The sequence below is a fragment of the Sciurus vulgaris genome, assembly GCF_902686455.1.
Source record: "Sciurus vulgaris genome assembly, chromosome: 12".
Classification (NCBI taxonomy): Eukaryota; Metazoa; Chordata; class Mammalia; order Rodentia; family Sciuridae; genus Sciurus; species Sciurus vulgaris.
In genome coordinates this window covers 30,532,053-30,553,765 of record NC_136473.1, presented here as the reverse complement: position 1 = coordinate 30,553,765, position 21,713 = coordinate 30,532,053, and the positions used below count along the sequence as shown (strand labels likewise).

General features: G+C 36.6%; 1 protein-coding gene across 2 annotated transcripts in view; it reads right to left on the bottom strand.

Moving 5' to 3' along the window:
- ITGA8 (integrin subunit alpha 8) overlaps positions 1-21,713 on the bottom strand; it is a 232,611-nt gene that overhangs the window by 53,587 nt on the left and 157,311 nt on the right. For both annotated transcript variants that reach the window (XM_079108168.1, XM_079108169.1), the window contains exons 16-22: positions 17,865-17,920; positions 17,321-17,475; positions 15,928-16,065; positions 15,351-15,418; positions 13,836-13,983; positions 8,598-8,690; positions 4,649-4,728 (exon numbers count right to left, since the gene is read on the bottom strand). In XM_079108168.1, coding sequence (XP_078964294.1) covers positions 4,649-4,728; positions 8,598-8,690; positions 13,836-13,983; positions 15,351-15,418; positions 15,928-16,065; positions 17,321-17,475; positions 17,865-17,920 — 738 coding nt within the window. The remainder of the gene's footprint in view (positions 1-4,648; positions 4,729-8,597; positions 8,691-13,835; positions 13,984-15,350; positions 15,419-15,927; positions 16,066-17,320; positions 17,476-17,864; positions 17,921-21,713) is intronic.

Genomic DNA, 21,713 nt, shown 5'->3' with positions numbered 1-21,713 from the left:
TATTTTTAATTTTGCTGTTTTGTTCCCTTAATGAACTATAATTAGGAATGAAAATTAACCTCCAAAAAATAGAGGTGTTAAGCAGTCAGTGTTTTAAGAAACATAAAAGGTACCTCCCAAGAGGCTCGATCACTGGGCCCTTTGCCTTTGTTGTTCCTTTGTGCTTTCTTTGAAGTGACCATAGGACTAGGTAGCTTTTAGCCACCTGGGATGTGGCCACATCACCACTTATGGGTCATGTTTAGATTCTGGTCTCATTAAGAAGAGAAAGCCTTCTCTTTGTTCATCATTAAATCTCGTTTAGATTCAAGGGACAAACCCTGGTGATGGTAATGCAGTAGTTTCTGACTAGATTTTGAAGCTCTCCAATATGTGGGAGCTGGAAAGAACAGGATGAAGTCCTGCTTTCAAAGGAGGAAGAGACAGAATTGTTCCCACAATGCTTTGGAAAAGTCCTGATCCACTGTCTACACTACCCACAGACACACAAAACAGAAACAGGCAGGTGCGAGGATCATTTCCTGCAATGGAGCAACATGCTAACCTTCTGAAGGAGCTTGCAAGAACGTGTTCACTGGAGCTTGAACTCCAGTTCCCAGGCCATTCATTTAACTATTATCACATCTTTTCTTTTCATTTCTCACCTCTTCTCCTCTTCTTCTTTCAAAGATAGGATTCAAATTTCTAACCACCAAAATCATTAAATAATTCTATTTGTTGCAGACTTTATGGTTCCAAACATTGAGTAATTCTTTAGTTTTGAAATTGAAATATCGTTGCTCCACAGATTAGCCAGATTTTATTCTATTTCCAGTCCATCACTGCTTTGCAATAGTGGAAATAAGAATTTCATGAAAAAAGTATCATTTAAGCTATTGCATAATAATTCTATTAAGTTTTGTTCACAATTAGTTTAGGATAACAGCATATTCACTATGACACCCTGAAAATGTAAATAAATATCAAACACTGAAATTGTCTTTGAACTTGAGTCTGATATGAGGCCATTAGAGGCTGTTTTGAGATGCAGCAAGAGCAACAGCAGACTCAGATTCCAAATCTTCTGATAGGTTAGTCAGAATCAGCCCCTGTCACACAGGCATGCCATGACACTTGCTACTGAGTACCAGTGGTGTTGACAAAATCTCCTTGTAATAAAGGAACCAGGTTTGATATACAACGTAGATGTTTCTCTGGCCTTCCTGGAAGGAAGTGTCCCTCATGAATACCCCTGCTACATGCAAACAAGCAATCCATCACTGCCACAATGCTGAGCTATGCAAGGAAGGATGGATTTCCTCTACATGACTACGCCCTATGGCATACGCTACAGAAAAACATTTTTCACTTTATTACACCAATGCCATTTGTCTCCGTTGTTCACTATTTTCTAACATTCTTTTTATATTTTCTCTGGTCCTTGGAATGTCAGCAAAGACAATATAGTGTTCATTTCAACATTACTTAAGAAGCAACTTCAAGGGCTGGGGAGGTAGCTCAGTTGGTAAAGTGCTTGCCTTGCAAGCACAAGGCCCTGGGTTCAATCCCCAGCACCACCACCAAAAAAAAAAAAAAAAAAAAAGAAGAAGAATTGTGAAACCCTGTTTGTATGAGAACCTCTCTACCTAGGGAGGGAAATGTTTATGTCATTTAGTTCAGGGGCAGGGAAAGACAATTTAATTCAAATATTTGCTAATAGATGGTATTTTAAGCTTATTAATTTATAAAGCCCATTTCTCTTTTCGTAGAAAAGGGAATTAAGCATAGGTAATAGTGATCAATATGTGGTTATAACAGCTCATACTTCAGAACATTGGTTTAATTTATTTTGGGCCTGAGAGCAGTTAAACTGAATATAAATTACCCACTTAGATTCTTATTTACATCTTTGGAACCTGTCAGCATAAGCAGACAGATAAATGTCCATCTCTTAAATACTTCAGTATTTGAGTTTTAAATGTATTCTCAAATACTTTTATCTCTATAATATATGTTTTGGGAATTTGATGTTTTATTTATGTTATAGTTCTTTCTGTATATCTGCATTCTTATTTTTTAGGAAAATGTCAAAGTAGAAATGGAATATAATCATGACCTACTGTTAGAAGAAGGGGATATTAAAGATGTACCCACTTCTATTTTCTGTCCAATTCAGCACTTTATTACTGAATTACTTAAGTGATGATCTACAAGATGAATTTGGATGTGGCATTTAGAATATTATCTAGTGTCTTTTGCCTCTTGAGTCAACAACTATTTGCTTCCATTCTTTTATTCCTAACTGCAGTCAGGAGAAAGGAGGAAATATCAGTGAATTTGCTTGGCTCCTTCATACCACACTTTCTTCCTAAATAAATCCATGCATTTTATGAGAGATGTATCCTTCATGTCACTGTAGGATCAATGTGACAGACAATGATGGAGAGAAATAGAAGCTTCAGGCAACTCTCTAGAAGAGATGTTGGTCCTTCACTTTGGCAATTTTCCCCTGTAAACTTAGTAGTACAAGAAAAAGATTTCCAAAATTAAAATATTTCCAACTATCTGAACCTTTTGGGAACTACATAGTTTTGCCAATACAAAGAAGCAATTTAATAATCTTTTGGTAACATGAAGAGATATTTCAGAAGAATTCATTCCGTGTGCATCTCATTGCTATTTGGAGAAAATAAAAAATGTTCTAAGATTCAGCAGAAACTATTTAAGTTAAATTCAAGAAAGACCTAAGTAAGATCAGAAAAGAATACCTATGCTAAGTTAGAGCACCTTTCTCCCTAGAGATCTATCATAAAATTTGAGGAGGGGTATTTTGTGGTGCAGATTGCAGATTTTTAAATCTGCTACACTTTTCTAAGCTTATATATTTAAAAAAATCCTAGATCTTTCATCTATATAGTACTAAAAGGTAACCTGGTGCACGGAGTAATTGTTTTAAAAGTTATCACATGCTAATGACACTTCTTGAAAGGTATTGAGATAAATTCAGAGATTAGCCACAATGCATTGGTATTTGAGAATCAAATTCTAAGCACCAAATGGTAGTCATTTCTATAATTAGAGCAAGAGTTCAACATGCTGAGCAAATTATAAATAACTATGGAAGGCACATATGTGCATCTATATCAGTGTTTTGGGAAGTTTTAAAACTTTAAGTCATGTTATGGTTTGGATGTGAGGTGGCCCGCAAAAGCTCCTATGTGAGACAGAGAAAGAAGGTTTAGAGAAGAAATGGTTGGATTAAAAGAACCTTAATCTAACCATTGAATTAATTTCCTAATGGGGATTAACTGAGTGGTAACTGAAGGCAGGTAGTGTGAGGCTGGAGGTGGGTCCCTGGGGGCGTGGCCTTGGGGCATATATTTTGTATTTGGCAAGTGGAGTCTCTCTCTCTTTCTGATCTTCATGTGAGTTGCTTCCCTTCACCACTCTTCTGCCATGATGTTCTGCCTCACCTTAAGCCCGAGGAATGGAGCCTCCTGTCTATGAATTGAGACCTCTGAAACCATGAGCCCCCAAATAAACTTTTCTTTCTCCACAATTGTTCTGGTTGGGTCTTTTAGTCTTTTAGCAGTGTAATAGCTGACTAAAACAGACCACAAAAAGAAAATACATATCTACTTCACAGGGCATCTTGATATACACATTTACATATGTCTGAATAGAATGTTTCATGAACAGTACTAACATATTATATTGTATTGTAGTATATTTCCTTTTTTTATTTTTCTTTTTCATTGTGTGTGTGTGTGTGTGTGTAGGGGGACACTGGGGATTTAACCCAGTCTCACCACTGAGCAACACCTCCAGCCCTTTTTTTATTTTATTTCAAGACAAGTTCTTGCCAAATTGCTGAGGTTGGCCTTGAGCTTGCAACTTTCCTCCCTCTGCCTCCCAGGTTGCTGGGGTTACAGGCATGTACCACCATGCCTGGCTCCTTTTTTTTTTTTTAATATGGGTTTTGACTCATTAAATTTATTCCATTGCCAGATAATGGGTTGAAGTTCACAGCCAGGAAGCCTTGACCTGCATGCCTTGCTTTTGGCCATGAAGGAGTGAACAGAATAAACACTGGGTAAAGTTACAGTTGAATCCTTGAAGGGGATTATCCTTAGAAAAGGGGGGTGGCTATCTACATGATTCAGCTTATCATTGCTGGAGAAGGCTCTGCCCCCCAAATATGGTGTTCTTTCATCTTCATCCTGCCATGGTGTTCCCAAATAAACTAATCAGAGACTTAATCATTCTTGAAATTTTAGGCAATTTCAAGATTGCACATGCAAAATCTATGCTTTTTTGCAGATTTTCAAAGATTAGCTGATGTCTCACTGAGACTATGGCAGGGTTGGGAGAAGGCATGAGGCATGTGTGTGGAATGAGGGAAAGTAGAGGTGAAGGGAGGTGGGGGGTGTCCAGGACCAAATATGATTATCTCATAATGTGGCCTATGTAATGCAGTCTCTCTGTCAAAACCACAATATTGAAAAAACAGAAATAACTGAGAAAAACCAAAAATAGCTGATCTGTGAAAGTCTAGGTTCTGATTTCAGAAGAACTTTTCAGGTGAAAGAGCTTAAAAGTGGCATATATTTCATTATGAATCTCTTTGCTCATAAGCACTGTCCATAATGTAAGCTTTAAAAGGTCTAACCTTCTGATTTGGAGATCGAAGTTAATGCTCATGTTGGTTTTCTCAAGACGTGGAACTGCAAACCGGAGGCCCAGAGAATACTAAAAACAATGACAATAACAACAGATCACACGAGGGACACAAAGTTATCATGTGGGAAGGACCTTATACACAGTTGAAAAACTTTCCTAAAGAAATTCCTCCAAAAATGGAACCTTAGCCTCTGTAACATCCTTTTATCTGCTTCTGCCCTGGGTGGCTGAAAGCTGAGAAGAAGTCATGGACTACAAGGTTCAGGAAATTCAGGTCACTCTACATTTTCTCCTGTACTCCCCCTTCTCAGGCCACCCCCTAATTCATTCATTGGCATCAACCCAAATGTATGAGAGGAAACTGGTTTAGAAATCTATGATGCTTCTGTTTGATAGATATTTATGTAGTTGTTGAAATTATAGCTATAAAGTCAATGCAAAAATGTGGATGATGCTTTTAATAGAACAATGAACAACAAAGAATAAAAGTTATGCAGTGTGTTTTAAAAAGTTTATGCATGGAAAAATTACCATATAGAAGTGGGGATGTACTGTAGGGAAATATTCCATAACAATATGTTATAGTTAGGTTAGCATTGTGGCTGCATGGATTATTTTTTCCTCCTGTATTTCCCAAATTTAAAAAACTGACCTTTATTATTTTTATAATTTGAAAATAGATTTTTAAAATGGAGAAAATGATAATATAAAATGAGAAAGTAGAAATAAAAGTTAACATGTATAAAAATTATGTTACTCTTCCAAACACTGTGCTATGCCTAAATTCTTCATATCCTGTAACCACGACAAGCACTCTGAGATAGGTACCATGGTTGACATTTTACAAATAAATAGCAATCTGAGGATTAGAGAGATTAAGTGCCTTACCCACGTGCAGAGCAATGAACTACAGAGCTAGAATTTAAATCCCTGCAAATTGACTCCAGAATCACAGCTACTACAGTATGAGCATAAAATCAGATATAAAAACACATTTTAATGAGAATCAATAATACTCTGAGAGTAAATTATCGTTTTGGTCATAGGTCATCCTCATTGTTTCACTGAACTTTATGGAATGTGCTAAATGTGCCAAACACCATCCTCGTAGTTTTACTTACGTCATCTCAATGTCTTTCTTCAAACCTTTCTACAAGTAAGCATTTCCCCATTTCCCTGTGACTTCCTCAAGGCAACACAGCTGATAAGTGGCAAAACTGGTATTTAAACGTAGATATATCTTGACTATAAAGCATGTGCACCCTCATGCTCCAGTAACAAGTAAGTCCTTTCCAATTCCAAATGGGCAATTTTTTGGTCAGGCCATTGCACATGCTCTTCTCTCTTCTTTGAGAGATTTTTTTTAGTCTTTTCCTTCTTTCTCTACTTGAAGAACTCTTATGCAGGATTCGAAACTCAGAATTAGAGGTAACTTCTGTAACAAAAGTTCTGTTCTCACCAACCAGGTCAGGCAGAATTTTTCCCTCTTTTTTTCTGTCTCCTTTACTACTCTATCATCACTCAACCTATGATGTTGCAAATTCTGAGTTTCATACTAAAAGAAGATTGTGTATTTTCATATTTATATTGTCAGACTCTACTTTAGCAACAGGCACATAGAAGGGATGCAGAAAAAAATGTTAAAAGAATGATGGAGTATGCCCTTGTTTGCACACGTCCATGATGGGAATCTTACTATATTGTGAATGAGGTGGCCTCAGTATAGTACAGTTCACAGAGATGAAGACAAATCAAGACATGGCAAAGTCATATCCATAAGAGGCACATGTGGTCTTAACTATACTTAACACCAGATTCTCTGGGCATTAATTCTAAAAAACTTTTGATCTCCTATTTTTTTCTTTTCATTTTCCTGTTTGAGAAAATTTGTGAGTCATTATGAACCTTATGGGTATTGAAATATTTTCTAACTACTACAAGAAAATGGCTTTACTATTTAAAAACCAGGAGTAAAACTTCTAAATACCTTGAATATTTTGTTAAGTTAAAATTAAAAGTCACTTGAAAATAAATTTTTTGAAAATATTGGGACTGAGATAAAAATTCCATGTGGATTTATGATTTTTCTTAAAAAAATTAGAACTGCATTTCAATTTGGAATTTTACTACAATCTACTGGGAGTCTTTTAAAAGTACAAAATGAAGAAGTAAATAAATCAAAGTCTTTTATAACAAAACTGAATGCAATAAAATTTGATGTGTTTAAGGGCATTAAGGGGTAAGATAAGAAAGCTATTAGGTTTCTCCTACTAGAGAACTCAGAGATAAATGAATGTAAACAATTTACTTCCCTGACTTTTAAAGATTATTTGCTGGTAAAATGGATTGATATCCTTTCACATAAACACATTTATGGTTCAGACCACACTGCCATTTTTAACCTCCTTTTTGAATGACACTGGTGGCCAGTTTTTGCTCCAACACTATCCTCTGTTATTGATGACCTTATGCAATCTCTGGTCTAGATTTAACGCTTAATACTGGAGAAGGAATGAGTGACTACATCTACAGAGGCTGACCCTGTGGCGCCATCTCATTACATTTTCATTTGCCCTGAGGTAAACCTCTTTATATCAATATTGGGTGGTTGAATATTTTTTCTTGAAAATGAGCAAAGGAACTTATTAGCTTCTAACTTGAAGGATTTTAATGAAAAATGTTCTAATATCTCAGTTTGGATATCCCATTCTCTTCCATGGATTCATTTTAAAGTCTCATCTGCTATTCATTAGTTTTATTTCACAGTTTTACAGACCAGACAGAATAGGGTCTTTGTGATTAGGCCTGATTTAAATCCTGATTCTGTCCTTCAACTTTTGTGTGACTTTCGGTAATTCATTTGACTTCTTTGTGCCTCAGTCTCCTCATCTGTAAATTACAGGAATACTTGACTCATAGGGTTGTTTTGAAAATAAAAGAACATAAAAGCTACCCTCTTTCCCTAGTGATGGGTCTATAGCACACAGTGGAGCAGCACTCTCTGGAATCCACTGAGAAGGCATTTGAATACACACCTACAAATAATTATAACTTTTCACAAAAATTTTTTCAAAGAAACCATTTCATTGATAAATATGAACAATAATTTTAAACAGAGGAATATGTGAACTCTGTTTATAGAAGATTTAATCATGGAGCATTTTCAGATTTCAGAATTTTTTTTTCCTGCCTTATGACTTTATAATTACCATGATGATATTTAACATAAGAAGTTACTATGTATGGACTTAAAGTATGATTACATAAAAATAAATCTATTGTCTATAAGTAATCCTGAGTGGAAAGTTCCTAAATCTGGAAATAGAACTAAAAGAAGAAGGAGAAGGAGAAAAATAACTCCTATTCTTTTGCAAGCACATTGGAGAAAATGATCCACTATTTTTCCCTTACTACTAACAATTTTCTGCATTATTTTTCAAAAGCTGGCCTAGCAGAACTGATTAAAAAACTAGAGAATGGCAACATTTTAAATATGAATTCTGTGAATAATATTCAGATAGGAACATATACTGAAAATAATAGTTAATTTTCTTTGCTAAAATTAAGTTATTTTTAAGGGTCTTTCCCCCCCCTTACATTTTATTTCTTTTTAATTCAAGGGGGAAAGTCTGTGTTAAAATTAAAAAAAAAATTTTAAAGAAAAAATATGTAGTAAAAAAGTCTTCATAGATTTGCAGGAAAAGACCCATAAGTGCAAAGTCTAAAGAGAAACCAGGTAAAAGCCAACATTTTATTGCATTTTTAACCTGTGATCATTAATCTACCGTTATAGTGCTAAATTCCTCCACCTTGTTAATTTCCTGCCTAATTTGTCTTCAGTGCTGTGGGCTAGGTTGGAGGGTGCTAATTGGGGAGCACTATTTCTCTGTAGAATTCAATCAGACAGAAATGGGTAGTTTCTGCTGGTTTTCTCTTACATTTGTTCCAGCCGCCATAGGGTTCCCAAGGTCGCACACCACCATCCGGGTCACATTTTCCATCTTGTACTCACAGCTCAGCGGACGCAATACCTACAATGGGAAGGAACACCAGCTTAGAGTTCAGAGGGCAAAATAAATTACATCCTGTCACGAAGCAATGTGGGGCCTGGGAGCTGCCCTTGATTTCAAACACCTGTGTGGGAAGGGCTGAACAGAAATTAATCTGTGACCGTGGACTCAGAAGAAGGCTGAGAGAAAAAGTGAAAAGTAAATTTTAGAAGAAAATGTGTTGAATGGTAAACATGGGTTTCACAGAGGAGCACAATGCCTGATGACATTATTCTCACGGATGTTAATGTTAAACTCAGGACATGAAGATCGCAAATAATGAAATATGAATTAACAGATATTCCTTATGACAATCTTGCAAAAATGAAATCTCAGTACTATGTAAAGTGTGTCACAAGAGTTGATGAATATTTGCAAGGGAACTTTCCCGAACACAAATTTCTATCCACCATGGTCTTGTTTCGAAATTAAAGTGAATTTTGTTCAATACTCCAAATATGTAAAGAGAAGACTTTTATACTGAACCAGTACTTCCAATCTCTTTGCTTCTCCCTATGTCCTATTCTGATTAGTTCATAAAACTCAAGTTGGAAGAAGCACTTGGAACTCTACCCTAGAGAAGGGGAGGTAAAAGGAGTTTATCTTGGCTGCCTTCTGTTTCTCGTTGCTCTGCTTCCTCTCTTCACAAGACTCCCAGCTGCTTAGAGATCCTTCCCTTGCTCCTCACCCTGACTCTCTTTCCATACTTCAAAACCTACTGGCCCATGCCCCTGCTCTGTAATTGATGATAGCTACTTATGCTCATCCATTACCTTGCTCTAACTATTACATGTCATCAATTCCCAAAGACAGCTTTGCAATGTGATGATTTTTCACAAGGGAGCACCCTTTTTGGGATTTCTGTCCATGGGAGACAGTTACCACTATGATGGTCCTTTACCCATCAGAACTGTTGAAATTTTATAAAAGGAAGAAATGTGAAATTTTCAAGTGAAAGTTTCAGAAAAGATCCTCTGTTCCTTTCTTTCTTCCCCTGTAATGAAAAATCCCAAATCCAAACCCAAATCAAAACGACAAACCCAAACTCCACACATCTGCCTAGAGAATTCCCTGGGCAAATCACACACTTTGAGACTTTGACACTGCAACTAGAGAGAAAGGAGTGAATCACTGACATTTGGAGGCACATTTAGTACACGTTCTCTCCAAATGCCCTGAATGACATGTTAGTTAGTTACACTGAAGGAACTAAAAAACATATTTTCCAAAAGCTGGTAATCTTTTCTTTTCTCAAAGGTCAATTTAGCAAGTATTCAACTTCTTAAAAACCCATAACTAATCCTAATTACACAGAGATGTTTCATGTTGAGATTATTAATTCAGACACGAAAACAGAAAAAAAAAAAAAAAAAAAAGAACCCAGCAAAAGCTTTCACATGTGCCCATATGTTCCTTGAATATATCATGGATTTAGTTTCTATAGAAAATAGAAAATATTTTTATCTTATCTAAGGGTTAAAGGTTACGTGGACATTTTTCCAGCTTTCTAGCAATAGTTCTCTGACATCAATCAAAGAGTTTTCTCACTCCCACATCCCCTCCACCCTCTTTCTTTTTTTAACTTTTATTTCCTCTCTATGAGAAAAGCAATGATTGTTTTTCTAGATAATTCTAGATTATTTTCCTCAGCAGTTTCAGGGACATTTTTGTGCTGATCCATTTATAGCTATTAGAGTATTATTCATCCACATAGTTATTCACTAAAAATACTTACTGTGGACCAGCTATTTACCAGGTCTTGATAGATAAGACCTCTTGCCCTCACTGAATTTCTAATTATTATTATAATTGGAGCAAGCAATCACTGGCAATTATAAAAAGCAATGGAAATATATTATTACAGTAGGATCAGGTAAGTTTCGTAACAGGAGAAATAGATCAGGATAAAGGAGGATATGCACAGGATTTGAGCAACTGGAGATGTCCTGGAGGGGGTGGCATCTAAGCTGATGGGGGCAATGTTTGCCAGGAGTTAGACGGATGAGATTTGAATCTTGGTTCTGCAATATCATGCGACCTTGGGCATGCTACTTAATTTCTCCTTCTCCAAAAAATGGGGATCATGATAGCAGTTTCTCTATAAGGTTGTTATGGGACTTGAGTAAATTATATACATACAAGGGCTCAAAGCAGTATCCAGCCCATAGACACTGTAAATAAATATAAGCAACCTCAATTATTATTAAGCCTCAGTTATTAGTGCATCTCAACTATTATCAATGCCTACAGGATGAGTAAAGAGAGGTAAGTTAGGTCAACAGAAAGAATCAGGAAGCCGTGGGGAGGCTGAAGAGGTGAGCTGGGGTGGCAGAATGAATAGCTTCAGAAGTCTTCTGAAGGATTTGGATCTTATCCTAAAAACAACAGGGAACAAGTGAGGATTTCAAGCCAGAGAGTGACGAGGTCAGATGTGCATTTTAACAAGGTGGTTCTCTCTGTAGTGAAGGGACTGGTGGCAGGTAGATGGGAACGTGGATTAGGAGACTGTTGCAATCATCTGGGTAATCGGTCATGCCAGTGTGGAGGAAGGTGGTTACAGTGCCAGTGGGTGGAGAGACGGAATATGGACTAAGAAATTAAGGAAATCAGGTGAAGACTGGTGTCATTCTCTGAGATAGAAAATACAGGAGGAGTGTGTGGTAGGAAGATGAAAAGTCTAGTTAGGGACAGGCTGACAGTGAGCTGGCTGGAGAGATTCAAATGAAGCTGTATATGAAGTACCTAGAATAGAACCAGATTTGTAGAGAGAGAGAAGAGTGGTTACTAGGGTCTGGGGAGACAGGATAATGGGACTTACTTTGTAATGAAGACAGAGTTTCAGTTTGGGATAATGAAAAGTTCTGGAACTGGATAGGTGTGATGGCTGTACAACGGTGTGATTGTGATACCACTGGATTGCACACTACGAATGATGAAAATGACCTCATACATACTTTACTACAATGACAAGAATAAGGCACATAGGCCTTTATTCCCAGAAAAATTTAGAGGAAAGGTCAATGAAAGTATATAGGTTGGCTTGATTCATGTATCTAGAGAAAGTATTGATTAGCACCTAAAAGATGAATGCTTTTAAGAACAACAACGGACCTCCCAAATATGCAATCAGATAATTCTTAATATTTTTTCCCCTTAGAAAATTTTACTTAAAAAAAAAAAAAACTTAAACTGAGTTGAAATGAAAAGTTTCACAAACCTCAAAACTGCATAAAGACAAAGAAGGAAACGGAATGTGACTTACTCCTTCTTGTAAAATTCTAAGACTGAGTAAAAGTCTTGGCCAAAGGGAAACTGATGGAGAGAAAAATTCGTCAAGGGTTCATTTGAGATTATGGATAACAACCACAAGAGTGATAAGCCCTCTCCCAGGTTTTCCACAGCAACCAATGGAACTTCCAGTAAGCTGAAAGCTTTGCTGAAAGAACATAGATGTTTTGTTTAATGAAGTCAGGGGTGGAGTGACTCAAAGGGAATCAAAACAAAAATGTGAGTGGAGCTCTGAATTCTCTTTTAAAAAATATCATACTTGAGCTTCTTTTTTGTATTTTGTTTGTATATTATTTGCATATAAGTGTTTGTAATTTATTTTTCTTTCTTTGTAGAGATTTAATACAAGGTGACAGTTTTCAATTCAAAATGGTTATCAAACACCATCTTTATAAGTATATATATATATATATAAATGCACCACTTATTCTCATTTTTTTATATCTTGAAGTTACTTTAATGGAGAAATGAGTAAGAAAAATCATGTAACTATAGGCAGAAGAAAATGGGATGGTCATCAGTCATTCACTAGAAGCAATAAGGGTGCAAATTGATTTTCATGTCTTAAACGGGGGCCAGAAGGAACAGGTTGTAGAGCTTTGTACATTCCTGAAAAGAAGTGGAATGAATTTTCCTTTTCCAGTCTCATTGCTGACATGGAAAAGATAGGAAATTTTTGGACTATTTTTTAAACCACTTTATTGAGGTATGATTGACACACCAAAAGCTATACATATTTAACAGATACAACAACTTGGAGATATTCGTTCTGTGAATTTCTTCCATAGAAACTCATAATGATTTTAAATGAGTCAAAGATATTCGATTCTTATTCATCTGGATTTTTATTTTCTTTGACTGGAAGATAATACAACTAAAACAAAATTCCATGAAACTAGAAGTGGTAACAGAGTGTTTTATATTCCTTAAGTATTAAAATGCCTTTAAAATGGCAATATCGAAACAGAGGAATCACTTTCTATTAAATTATTCAATTATTAGAAAGTACGAACTCCTTAGCAGTTGCAGTATTTGGAAACAAGCAGACATTTAATAAACTTTGGTTAAATAGATCCTTCAAAAGTGTTTAAGGAGTGCCTAGGATGTGCCTATTCCTACGAAAGAAATGTGAAGCTTGGTCTCTATCCTGAGTTGTGAGTTTTGCATACATCTGAAACAGAGGGACTCTCTATTAATCTATAATGAATTCATAATGGTTTTCTAGATCAAGTGATTAAGAACACTGCAGGAGCAAAGTGGAAAGGTTCATGTTGTGATAATGAATGTGAAGATTATAAACAGCATTAGTATCATTCTAATAGTGGCATTGAGAACTGGCACATGAGGAAGAACTGGGTTTTTTCCCCTGGTCACAATCCCAAAGTGGACCCAGAAGAAACAAAAATGAACTAGTTTCCTTTCCAGTTCCTGTTCAGGTTGTTATCAGTGCTCAGCAGGATTGGCTGGACCTTCTTCCCCAAACCATAATCAAAACCAGACCTCCAGTGATCTGCTGGGAACTAAAAGGAACTCAAAACAAACCTTGAAAAGCCCTCAAGAATGGGGCATTAGCCTGGGAAATTAGCCACCCACCGTTTTGTCCAGTTCTTTTCTCTTTCTTGCTTCAGCTTTTGGTCTTTGGCAAACTTACCTTTGCACTGTGGCAAAGACAGATGTTAACACTGTGTTAAGTCCTTCATTGCTACCATGATTTGACAGAGCAAGGTGCCATTTTGTTCTCTTTTGGTTAGCAAGAAACTCAGGCTGAATGACCTACTAAACATTCTTGAATTGAAAAGCATACCCAGCTCCTTACTTCAAATAATTTGCAGGCATTACCTTGTTGTTACGTTCAATGCCAACATAATCCGCCTCTTCTGGTATCATTACAAAGAGTTCCGCTTCATAGGCCCCTTCCCCTTCATTTCTTGCATTTATTATGAGCATAAGGTGATTCTCATCTCCAATGATAATCTGGTGTTTATCTCTAAAAATGTAGTTTGGAAGAATGATCAGTTATTCTATTTCTCTGACTTCACAAATTTTTCTTTTAGAATAATTTAGGAGGGAAAAAGGAAAATAGCAAATGCAAAAGTAGAACTGCAACAACAAAGATAGGTCATCATGAAGGGGTCGCGGGAAGAGTCGCGAGAACTGTGTCTGGAAGGGAAGGGTGGGAAGACACACAGTGAGGTACTGGAAATGATTGACAACCAGGTCCCCAATAACAAAAACTGATTTATAGCATTTTTGGATTCCAGTGGTATAAATCATCTAGCTATAGTCAATTTCAAGCTACCAATATATTAGCAATCTGCTAGCAAAAATTCTGCAAAATTAATATTTGGCTTGCAAGCCAGAATAAAGCAGCTCCAGGACATTGATGAAAACATATATGAGGAAGAAAATGGGCTATGAGAAAACAGAGGTGGTTTAGAAAGTAAGAGGGGACATGACACAATAGTGATAAGGAGAAAGAAACAGGCAGATGAAACAGGATCCTAAGTGGCCAATAGAGGGTTTTGAAGGATTTTGAGGAAACTTAATTCACTTTGAACTCAAAATCAAAACAACATTTAGAAATGACTCTTCCACTTTTGACCTTTCCTCAAATCCATTGCTTTTGACACTTGTTAAATTATGAAGTTTGGTCAAAGTCTCCTTGAGAAATTACCATACAGATTGCAAACTATGGCAGTGACACAGTTTCTGGGAGAAGAAGGAGTACAAATCTGTTTTTGCTACCAGAGGATATTTTATGTCTCAGTCTGAATTCTTTCTTAATACAGTGAAATTACAGATGCTGGAGTCTGGGCTCCCAGTTACTGACAATGAGGAAGCCCTTTGCTTCTTATTTGACTTTGTGACATCTGCTTTACTCCTTTCTGTGCATTTTAAGTTCTTTTTTTCCAGCAAACTAAAATGAATTTTGTTTTGACAGTTTTAAAGATGGCTTTGAGTATCTGCGGTGCTGTGAAAACCAATTTGGTTAAGGTGTAGATGGAACCCTCCTGTTTGAATGCTTTCTCAGTTGACTGAGGCAAGTAAATATAACCCCAACCTCCCAGTATGTGAGTTTACTTTTAACAAAAAACACTGCTTTTTTTTTTTTTTTAACTTTTGCTGAAAGATGAGACAGCCCAGGCAAAATCTCAGGATGTGTCACTTGATGCCAATGACAAAGAACTAACCAAACCCCAGGCTAACCCAAAGTGTTGCCAAGCTCAAGAATTTCAAGTAAGTCGCTTTTTATTTTCTCTAGTTGTTGGAAGTGTGTACCTTCTCCATAGAAACTTTAAATAAACTCCTGTACTCCATTAGATAGAATGCACACATTTATTTATTTAAACTCACGGTCTAGCCGACAGCTTCAAGTCAGGAACACACAGATTATCATCTCCACAGTCCACCAGGATGTGAGCCTATGTTGTACAAACCACACATCAGGAATAATCTAGGAAAACCTGAGTCACATCCTTTCTCTTGAAAATTTCAAACAATTACAAAAATTAAACCAAAGCTTTCATCTTATGATGCCTGATTCTGTCCAGTCCAACACCCTAGGTAACGAGGTGACCTCTCAACATAGACTAGTTCACACTGTTGTCTAATTTCAGTTCATTCTGAAATGTCTGTCAAGAATGATACACTATCACTGTTTTGAGTATTGTATGCTGTGTTGCTTCTATTACCGCCACATTTTGAACAAATTAAATCTTGGTTGTATCAGGGGAAGGGCTTCTGAAAACACAATGATGCAGTGTTTCAGGAAATATGTTAGAAAAAAAAAAAAACAAAAAAACTCCCAAATGTTACACAGTTATGTGTCGGAAAGAAAACAGACAGGACCAGACTTCATTTTAGGTCATAGGAACCCACACTCTCAGAGGTTACCTGTACAAAATGTCATCAAAGTTCATCAAGGACATACCTGTTCAGTAACAACATTGTCCCTGTAGTGGTTAAGTATTGGGTTCACTTCCAGGCCTTCTTTAAAGGTGGATTCATCTAGGCTGTAATTCAAACTAATGTTGATTGGAGATAATTTATCTCGGAATTCCGTTTCATCCTAGGAAAAATAAGCACAAGCTCAAGAGAGGTTCTGTGAAATAGCTGCAAGATGTTGGTCTGCAAAAGGCAGGCAACACTGGACACTGCTCAATGAAAGCAACTGATAGAGAAACTACCATGGCAACAGGTTTAGACACACTGATTTATGTGGTATATAGGAGCCAGCGTAGTTAGTTTATGTTCAGTGATGAAATCATTTAGAGCCCCAGTTTCATTAACATGTGCTTCTAGAGGGAAACTTCGGGATCGGGATCTCCAGATTGTCAACAACTCACACAGGATTCAGTTGAGCCACAAAGCAAAAGATTACATTCATACACCATAAATGCAATGAAAACCTTCGAGAATTAGGATTTTTGTTTTCAGGAGATTGTCAGAATTTAGGAGTTTTCTTGGGCTCAGGGGAAGAAAACATCCTGATTCTCTTCTTCCCTTATTATTTCTTGAAGGCCTGGCTTATATGAACTTCAAAACACTTTCAGCACATTTCAAGTTCCCTTGCGAAAAGGCACAGAATTCCTCCAAGGAGAGGCTGAGCACCCAGCAGCAAGCACATAAAAAGGCATGTCACCTTTTAGTTATGCCATTTAAGGTCACAGTCAGAGGTGTAAGTCATGCCTGGCTTTTCATGTGTGAGTGTGGTTGTGAATCTTTGGTCTTCCTGCATGTCCCCCTTGCTAACCAGTCCCTTAGAGAAGAAGAAATGAGAATGAATGACCATAGCCCAACCACTGGCAAGGTGAAGATAGATAATTGTGGTATAAGTATTTGGACTTTTAAAATTTCACGGTAGGTTTTAGAATTGTAAAAACATATTACTTTTAAAAGGCATAATTATAAATTACTTTTATTAATAAAAGCCTTGAATGCCTCATGCTTTCCTAAGTTGGCTCTGAAATGCACACTGATAAAAATCTAACACGACAACCTTGCGTAGGATAAAAATTCAAATAAATTGTATTGAACTTTTATGTTCCTTGGGGGGGAGGCACTTAGAAATGAAAACCACCTGAGTTGAGCGCTGTTATCAAGATTTTGTTCAAAACAGAAAGAAGCCTTAGAAATTAAGAGCAAGATCATTAGGTTAGTGGAAGTCAGGGTCAGGAAGAGTATTCAACCTTAAAGCCTCCTCCTCCTATGAAAATAAAATAGATGGGAATCTCTGGAGACAAATACGATGATTAAATGGGGGGGAATGGCTGGAATTCAGATTTGCCACATGAGAGCCGCAAAGTGATTTCTGGAACACTTACTCGAAGGTAAACGATAAAGTCCTGGCACTGGAGGGATTTCTGACGCTTTATCACCAGAGGGAAGAGGAGATGGGACTGATGGTTGTCCAGGAAGAGTGTGCGTTTAATGGCTCCTTTCTGTTTCAGGGAATCTAACTGCACCTCAGCTGTCAGAGCTAAAGGAAGGAAATAGAGTAAATAGAATCAGGCAAGGAAAAGTATTCAGATATGAATTCTTATTTTAAATTGCTTATTCGGGAAGTATTTTTTTCAATAATTGAGATCAAACACATACATGAACTGAAAAAAACGTTACAAAATATTTCCCAAGCTAAAATTGTTTTGTAATGTTTTTACAGATTGTCATTTTCCCCATGATTATATACTTTATACACAATATTAATACCAGTTATTGAATTATTATTATGTACAAGTTCCCAGAAATGCAATAGAAATCTGGGTGTTAAGGAAGGGATCTTTAGTTTTATATGGTCTGTGCACAGAGATGCTTACTGTTCAGTTTGCTTGATACAGTACAGGAGAGTAAAAATGAAAACATGCTCACCTACTGTGTTTGAAATGCTCTGGCCTGCTACAGATGCACATACTCTTAAAGAAAAGCTATGAAAAAATAAGTCAATAATTGATTGGTTAATGCAGTTTTGAATCTGAAGCAGAAATCTTTCTTTCCTTCTTCCCCAGTACAATGAATACATAATTTTCTCTCTATATTTTTAATTGTGTACACATACACACACATCTCCCACCAATCTGCCACAGCACCAAGACAATTAAGACACACAACTCTTTATAGGAAAGAAATACTTGAAAAAAATTACTAGAGTTTAATTGATTGAACAATTGATCAATTAATACCCTGCTGCCTTTATGCTGTGAATACATACGAATGAATATCTTCTGCGTGCCATGGAGTGAAGAACAAGGCAGGCCAGGGGGAGGATAGTAATGGCAAAGCCTGCGTTAGTAGGAACATGACTCCATCTGCAACAGTGAAAGATCCAGTGTGGCCAGAGCATCCAGCAAGATGCGGAAGTTGCTGGAGGCACAGCTGACTTGGTGGAATGATGGGAAACAGGGCTTTGAAGTCATGTTCGTTACTGGGAATTTAATCCTGAAAAGCATGGAGCAGCACACTCTGCTTAACTTACATCACCCACTCTGCTTGGAAAGGACTGGAACTTGGTGGTACCATGCTAGGAGTCAGGTAAGACTGGCAGTAGAGGGAAAAGAAAAGGTAGGGCAAAGAGAAAGGAAATACGGAGTTTAAGGCTGCTGTTTAGCTAGGTAGGTGCAATGATATGGGCTATGAAGACAATAATGAGAAGATAGATGTGCATGGAAGACACTTCACAGTTTTGCCTTGAACATGACTGAATCACAACCCAAGGAAATGTCCTGCTATAGCTTGTGGGAGGACCTACCCTTGGCCCTGGTCTGTGACCACAGAGGGAATGAGCAATGTCCCATTGTCTGCCTGAGTTTGCCAAATGCTCTCACCTCCCTCTTGAAAAATTCTAAGTTCTAACTAATAGCATGAGAGATGGGACCTTTTTCACATTTCAAAGGAAGTAGAACTATAAGAAAATAGCTATTATGATTTAATGACAGTTTTAGAGATTTTACCAATAAGATACTGTAGTATGATTTAAATATTTCCACAGAATTCTAACAAAGTAAATAACCCCTAATCATACTTTAATTATATGTTGGCTTCCTGTGTCAAACATAATGAAAATGTGTCACATCTGGGATTCATCTATCTCTGTGACCCCAGTCAATGTCTCCCTTTAGGGTAAATAATTCGCCACATACCACTAAGCCAAAAGTTTCCTGAGATGTCTTTACCATTACACGTGTTTATACCACCTCCCCAGAGAAATCACAAATTCCGGTGCACTTCTACTTCAATTAGAAGAATTCAAGGGAGATGACTAGTTAATCACATCTTTAAATTTTATAGTAGGTCCAGCTTCTAAAGGTGGAGATTTTTCTGTGCCCAGCTTTTTTTTGGGAGAAGTATTTGGCTATGTGTTAAAGTCATCTATTGACCTTTATTCCATTTATCATTATTCTGCATAGACAAAGCTCATTAGCTTTTAGAAGATAAATTCATCTATGTAATGAAGTTATCAACATATATAAATTAAAATAATTTTAGATATTGTGTTTTGTTTAATATGAACAGCTCAAAAGCAATATAGTTTTTGGAAAAGGAATAAAGTTATGAAAGTGGACATTATTCCCTGTTTGTGGGAAGGTATTTGGTAAATGAAGTTATCAGCTGAAGGGTTACTCTTGATTTTATAGATTATATGTCAGTCTATGTCTATATTTCTTTCTTAGTTTCCCCTTTCTGTACCTTCAATACCATTAACAACTAGATGACTAACATCTTTTGTAAAGCTTAATAGAACCACTACAACTTCCTGAATTATTGACTACAGCACTCGAACCTGAACCTGTTGTCTTAAAGATGTCGTTAGCAGAAAATTCTTTGTTAAGTCACAAGTTTTCAAGAACTCTGTTCTAATCTAAAGAGAAAATCTCAAAGCTCTTCAGCAGTGGACTGGCATATTCATTCTCAACACAGGAAACTCTGTTATCTACAAACCCATGCACACACATCATGTGTTTTATATGCCGTAGAATCAGGACCACGTGCAGGTCAGTACATAGTTATGAAGTACACTCGGGTTGTCAGGAAAAGCTGTGAACCATTACTGAATTCATGATCATATTTGGCATGGCCCATTATTCTGAGTAGGTCTGATTGGAACAACAACCATGAAATCCACCCAGATCCCTCATCACATAAATCTTAATGAAACTGTTCATAGACAGTGCTTCTGATATGGTCAGGACAATACACAATCCTCACACTAATCACTACCCATGCACAGTTGGAATAATGATCCTGGGATGTGAGTCTGCTCAGAGCTGTGTATGAGGAAGAGAAAAGGAGATTAACATGAAACACAATTTAAAAGTACAAAACAATTAATTTTCATTCTTGCTAATTCAATCCTTTTTTGATGACGGCAAATATAAGATTTTACACAAAGTTACTTAAATCTGGAAAGATATTTTTTCCCAGATTGGAGAAGTAACTAGTTAATTTTGCATTTATAAAATGCAAACTTCCAGTAGTTTTTCCCTAATTGGTTAACAATCAATTATGTTAATATTTATTGAGTTGGATTTTATTTTCTTTTTCTAACTTAGAAATGTCAATAGCAGATATTTTATAAAACTACATAGCTGATTGAAAGAAATCTACAATGAGCTGGTTTGGTAGTGCATGCCTATATTCCTGTAATCCCAGCAACTCAGGAGGTTGAGGCAGAGGGGATCATAAATTTGAGGTCAGGCTCAGTAACTTAGCAAAGCTCTAAGAAACTTAATGAACCCCTGTATCAAATTAAAAATAAAAAGGGCTGGGGATGTAGCTTAGTGGTAAAGCAAGACTAGGTTCAATTACTAGTACCAAAAAGAAAAAAAAGAAACAAGAAAGAAAAAAAGAAAGAGAGAGAGAGAGAGAGAGAGAGAGAGAGAGAGAGAGAGAGAGAGAGAGAGAGAGAGAGAGAGAGAGAAGAAAAGAAAATAAAGAAAAAAAAAAAGACCAAACCTCTATTGATGAAAGTGAGGAACCATTTCAGATCTTCAATCAAAGGTTTTTCACAGAGGCCTTTCAATTACTTTGGAAAAAATTAAGCTAAATTCTTAGAATAAGAACAATAACTATAAAGAATGAGAGAGACACATTCTGCACTGAACTGTTACCTCTCTATTTTTATACTGAGGAACCACTCAGAAATTTTGCAAATGAAAATAAACATTGTGTAACAACCATACACAACATTGTGTACAACCATAGAAATGAAAAGTTGTACCCCATTTGTGTACAATGAATCAAAATGTGTCTGTAAAAATAAAAAAAAAATATTTTAATAAAAAAATAAAGAAAAATAAAGATAAGTTTGCAAGGAGTTACCCAGATGTAGGGCAACAGAAGAGCTAGGATGCTGTTGTGGTAGTATAGGCCCTAGGTGATGTCATATCAAATTCGCAGAGCAGGCTGGAGAGGTGAAATGGAAGAGACAGGTCCAAGAAATGTCTCTGTAGGGTAAACAACAAAAACGAAATGAATGCACCAAAAGCAAATCCAGTTACTTTGTAACTTAGTACGCTAAGTTACAAAGAGAGAGAGAGAGTTTAAGATGTCTCTGATGTTTGGAAAAGGAGAAAAGTTTTCTGTGTTCCAAGGAGAGCAGCAGGGAGATTTGGAAGGTCAAACCAGTTTCAGGAATGGCACAAAAGGAGAAATCTAAGCTTAGTGTTTGAACGCTCTGATATCTGGCGTTAATGGAACATCCACAAACCAAATATCCTCAGT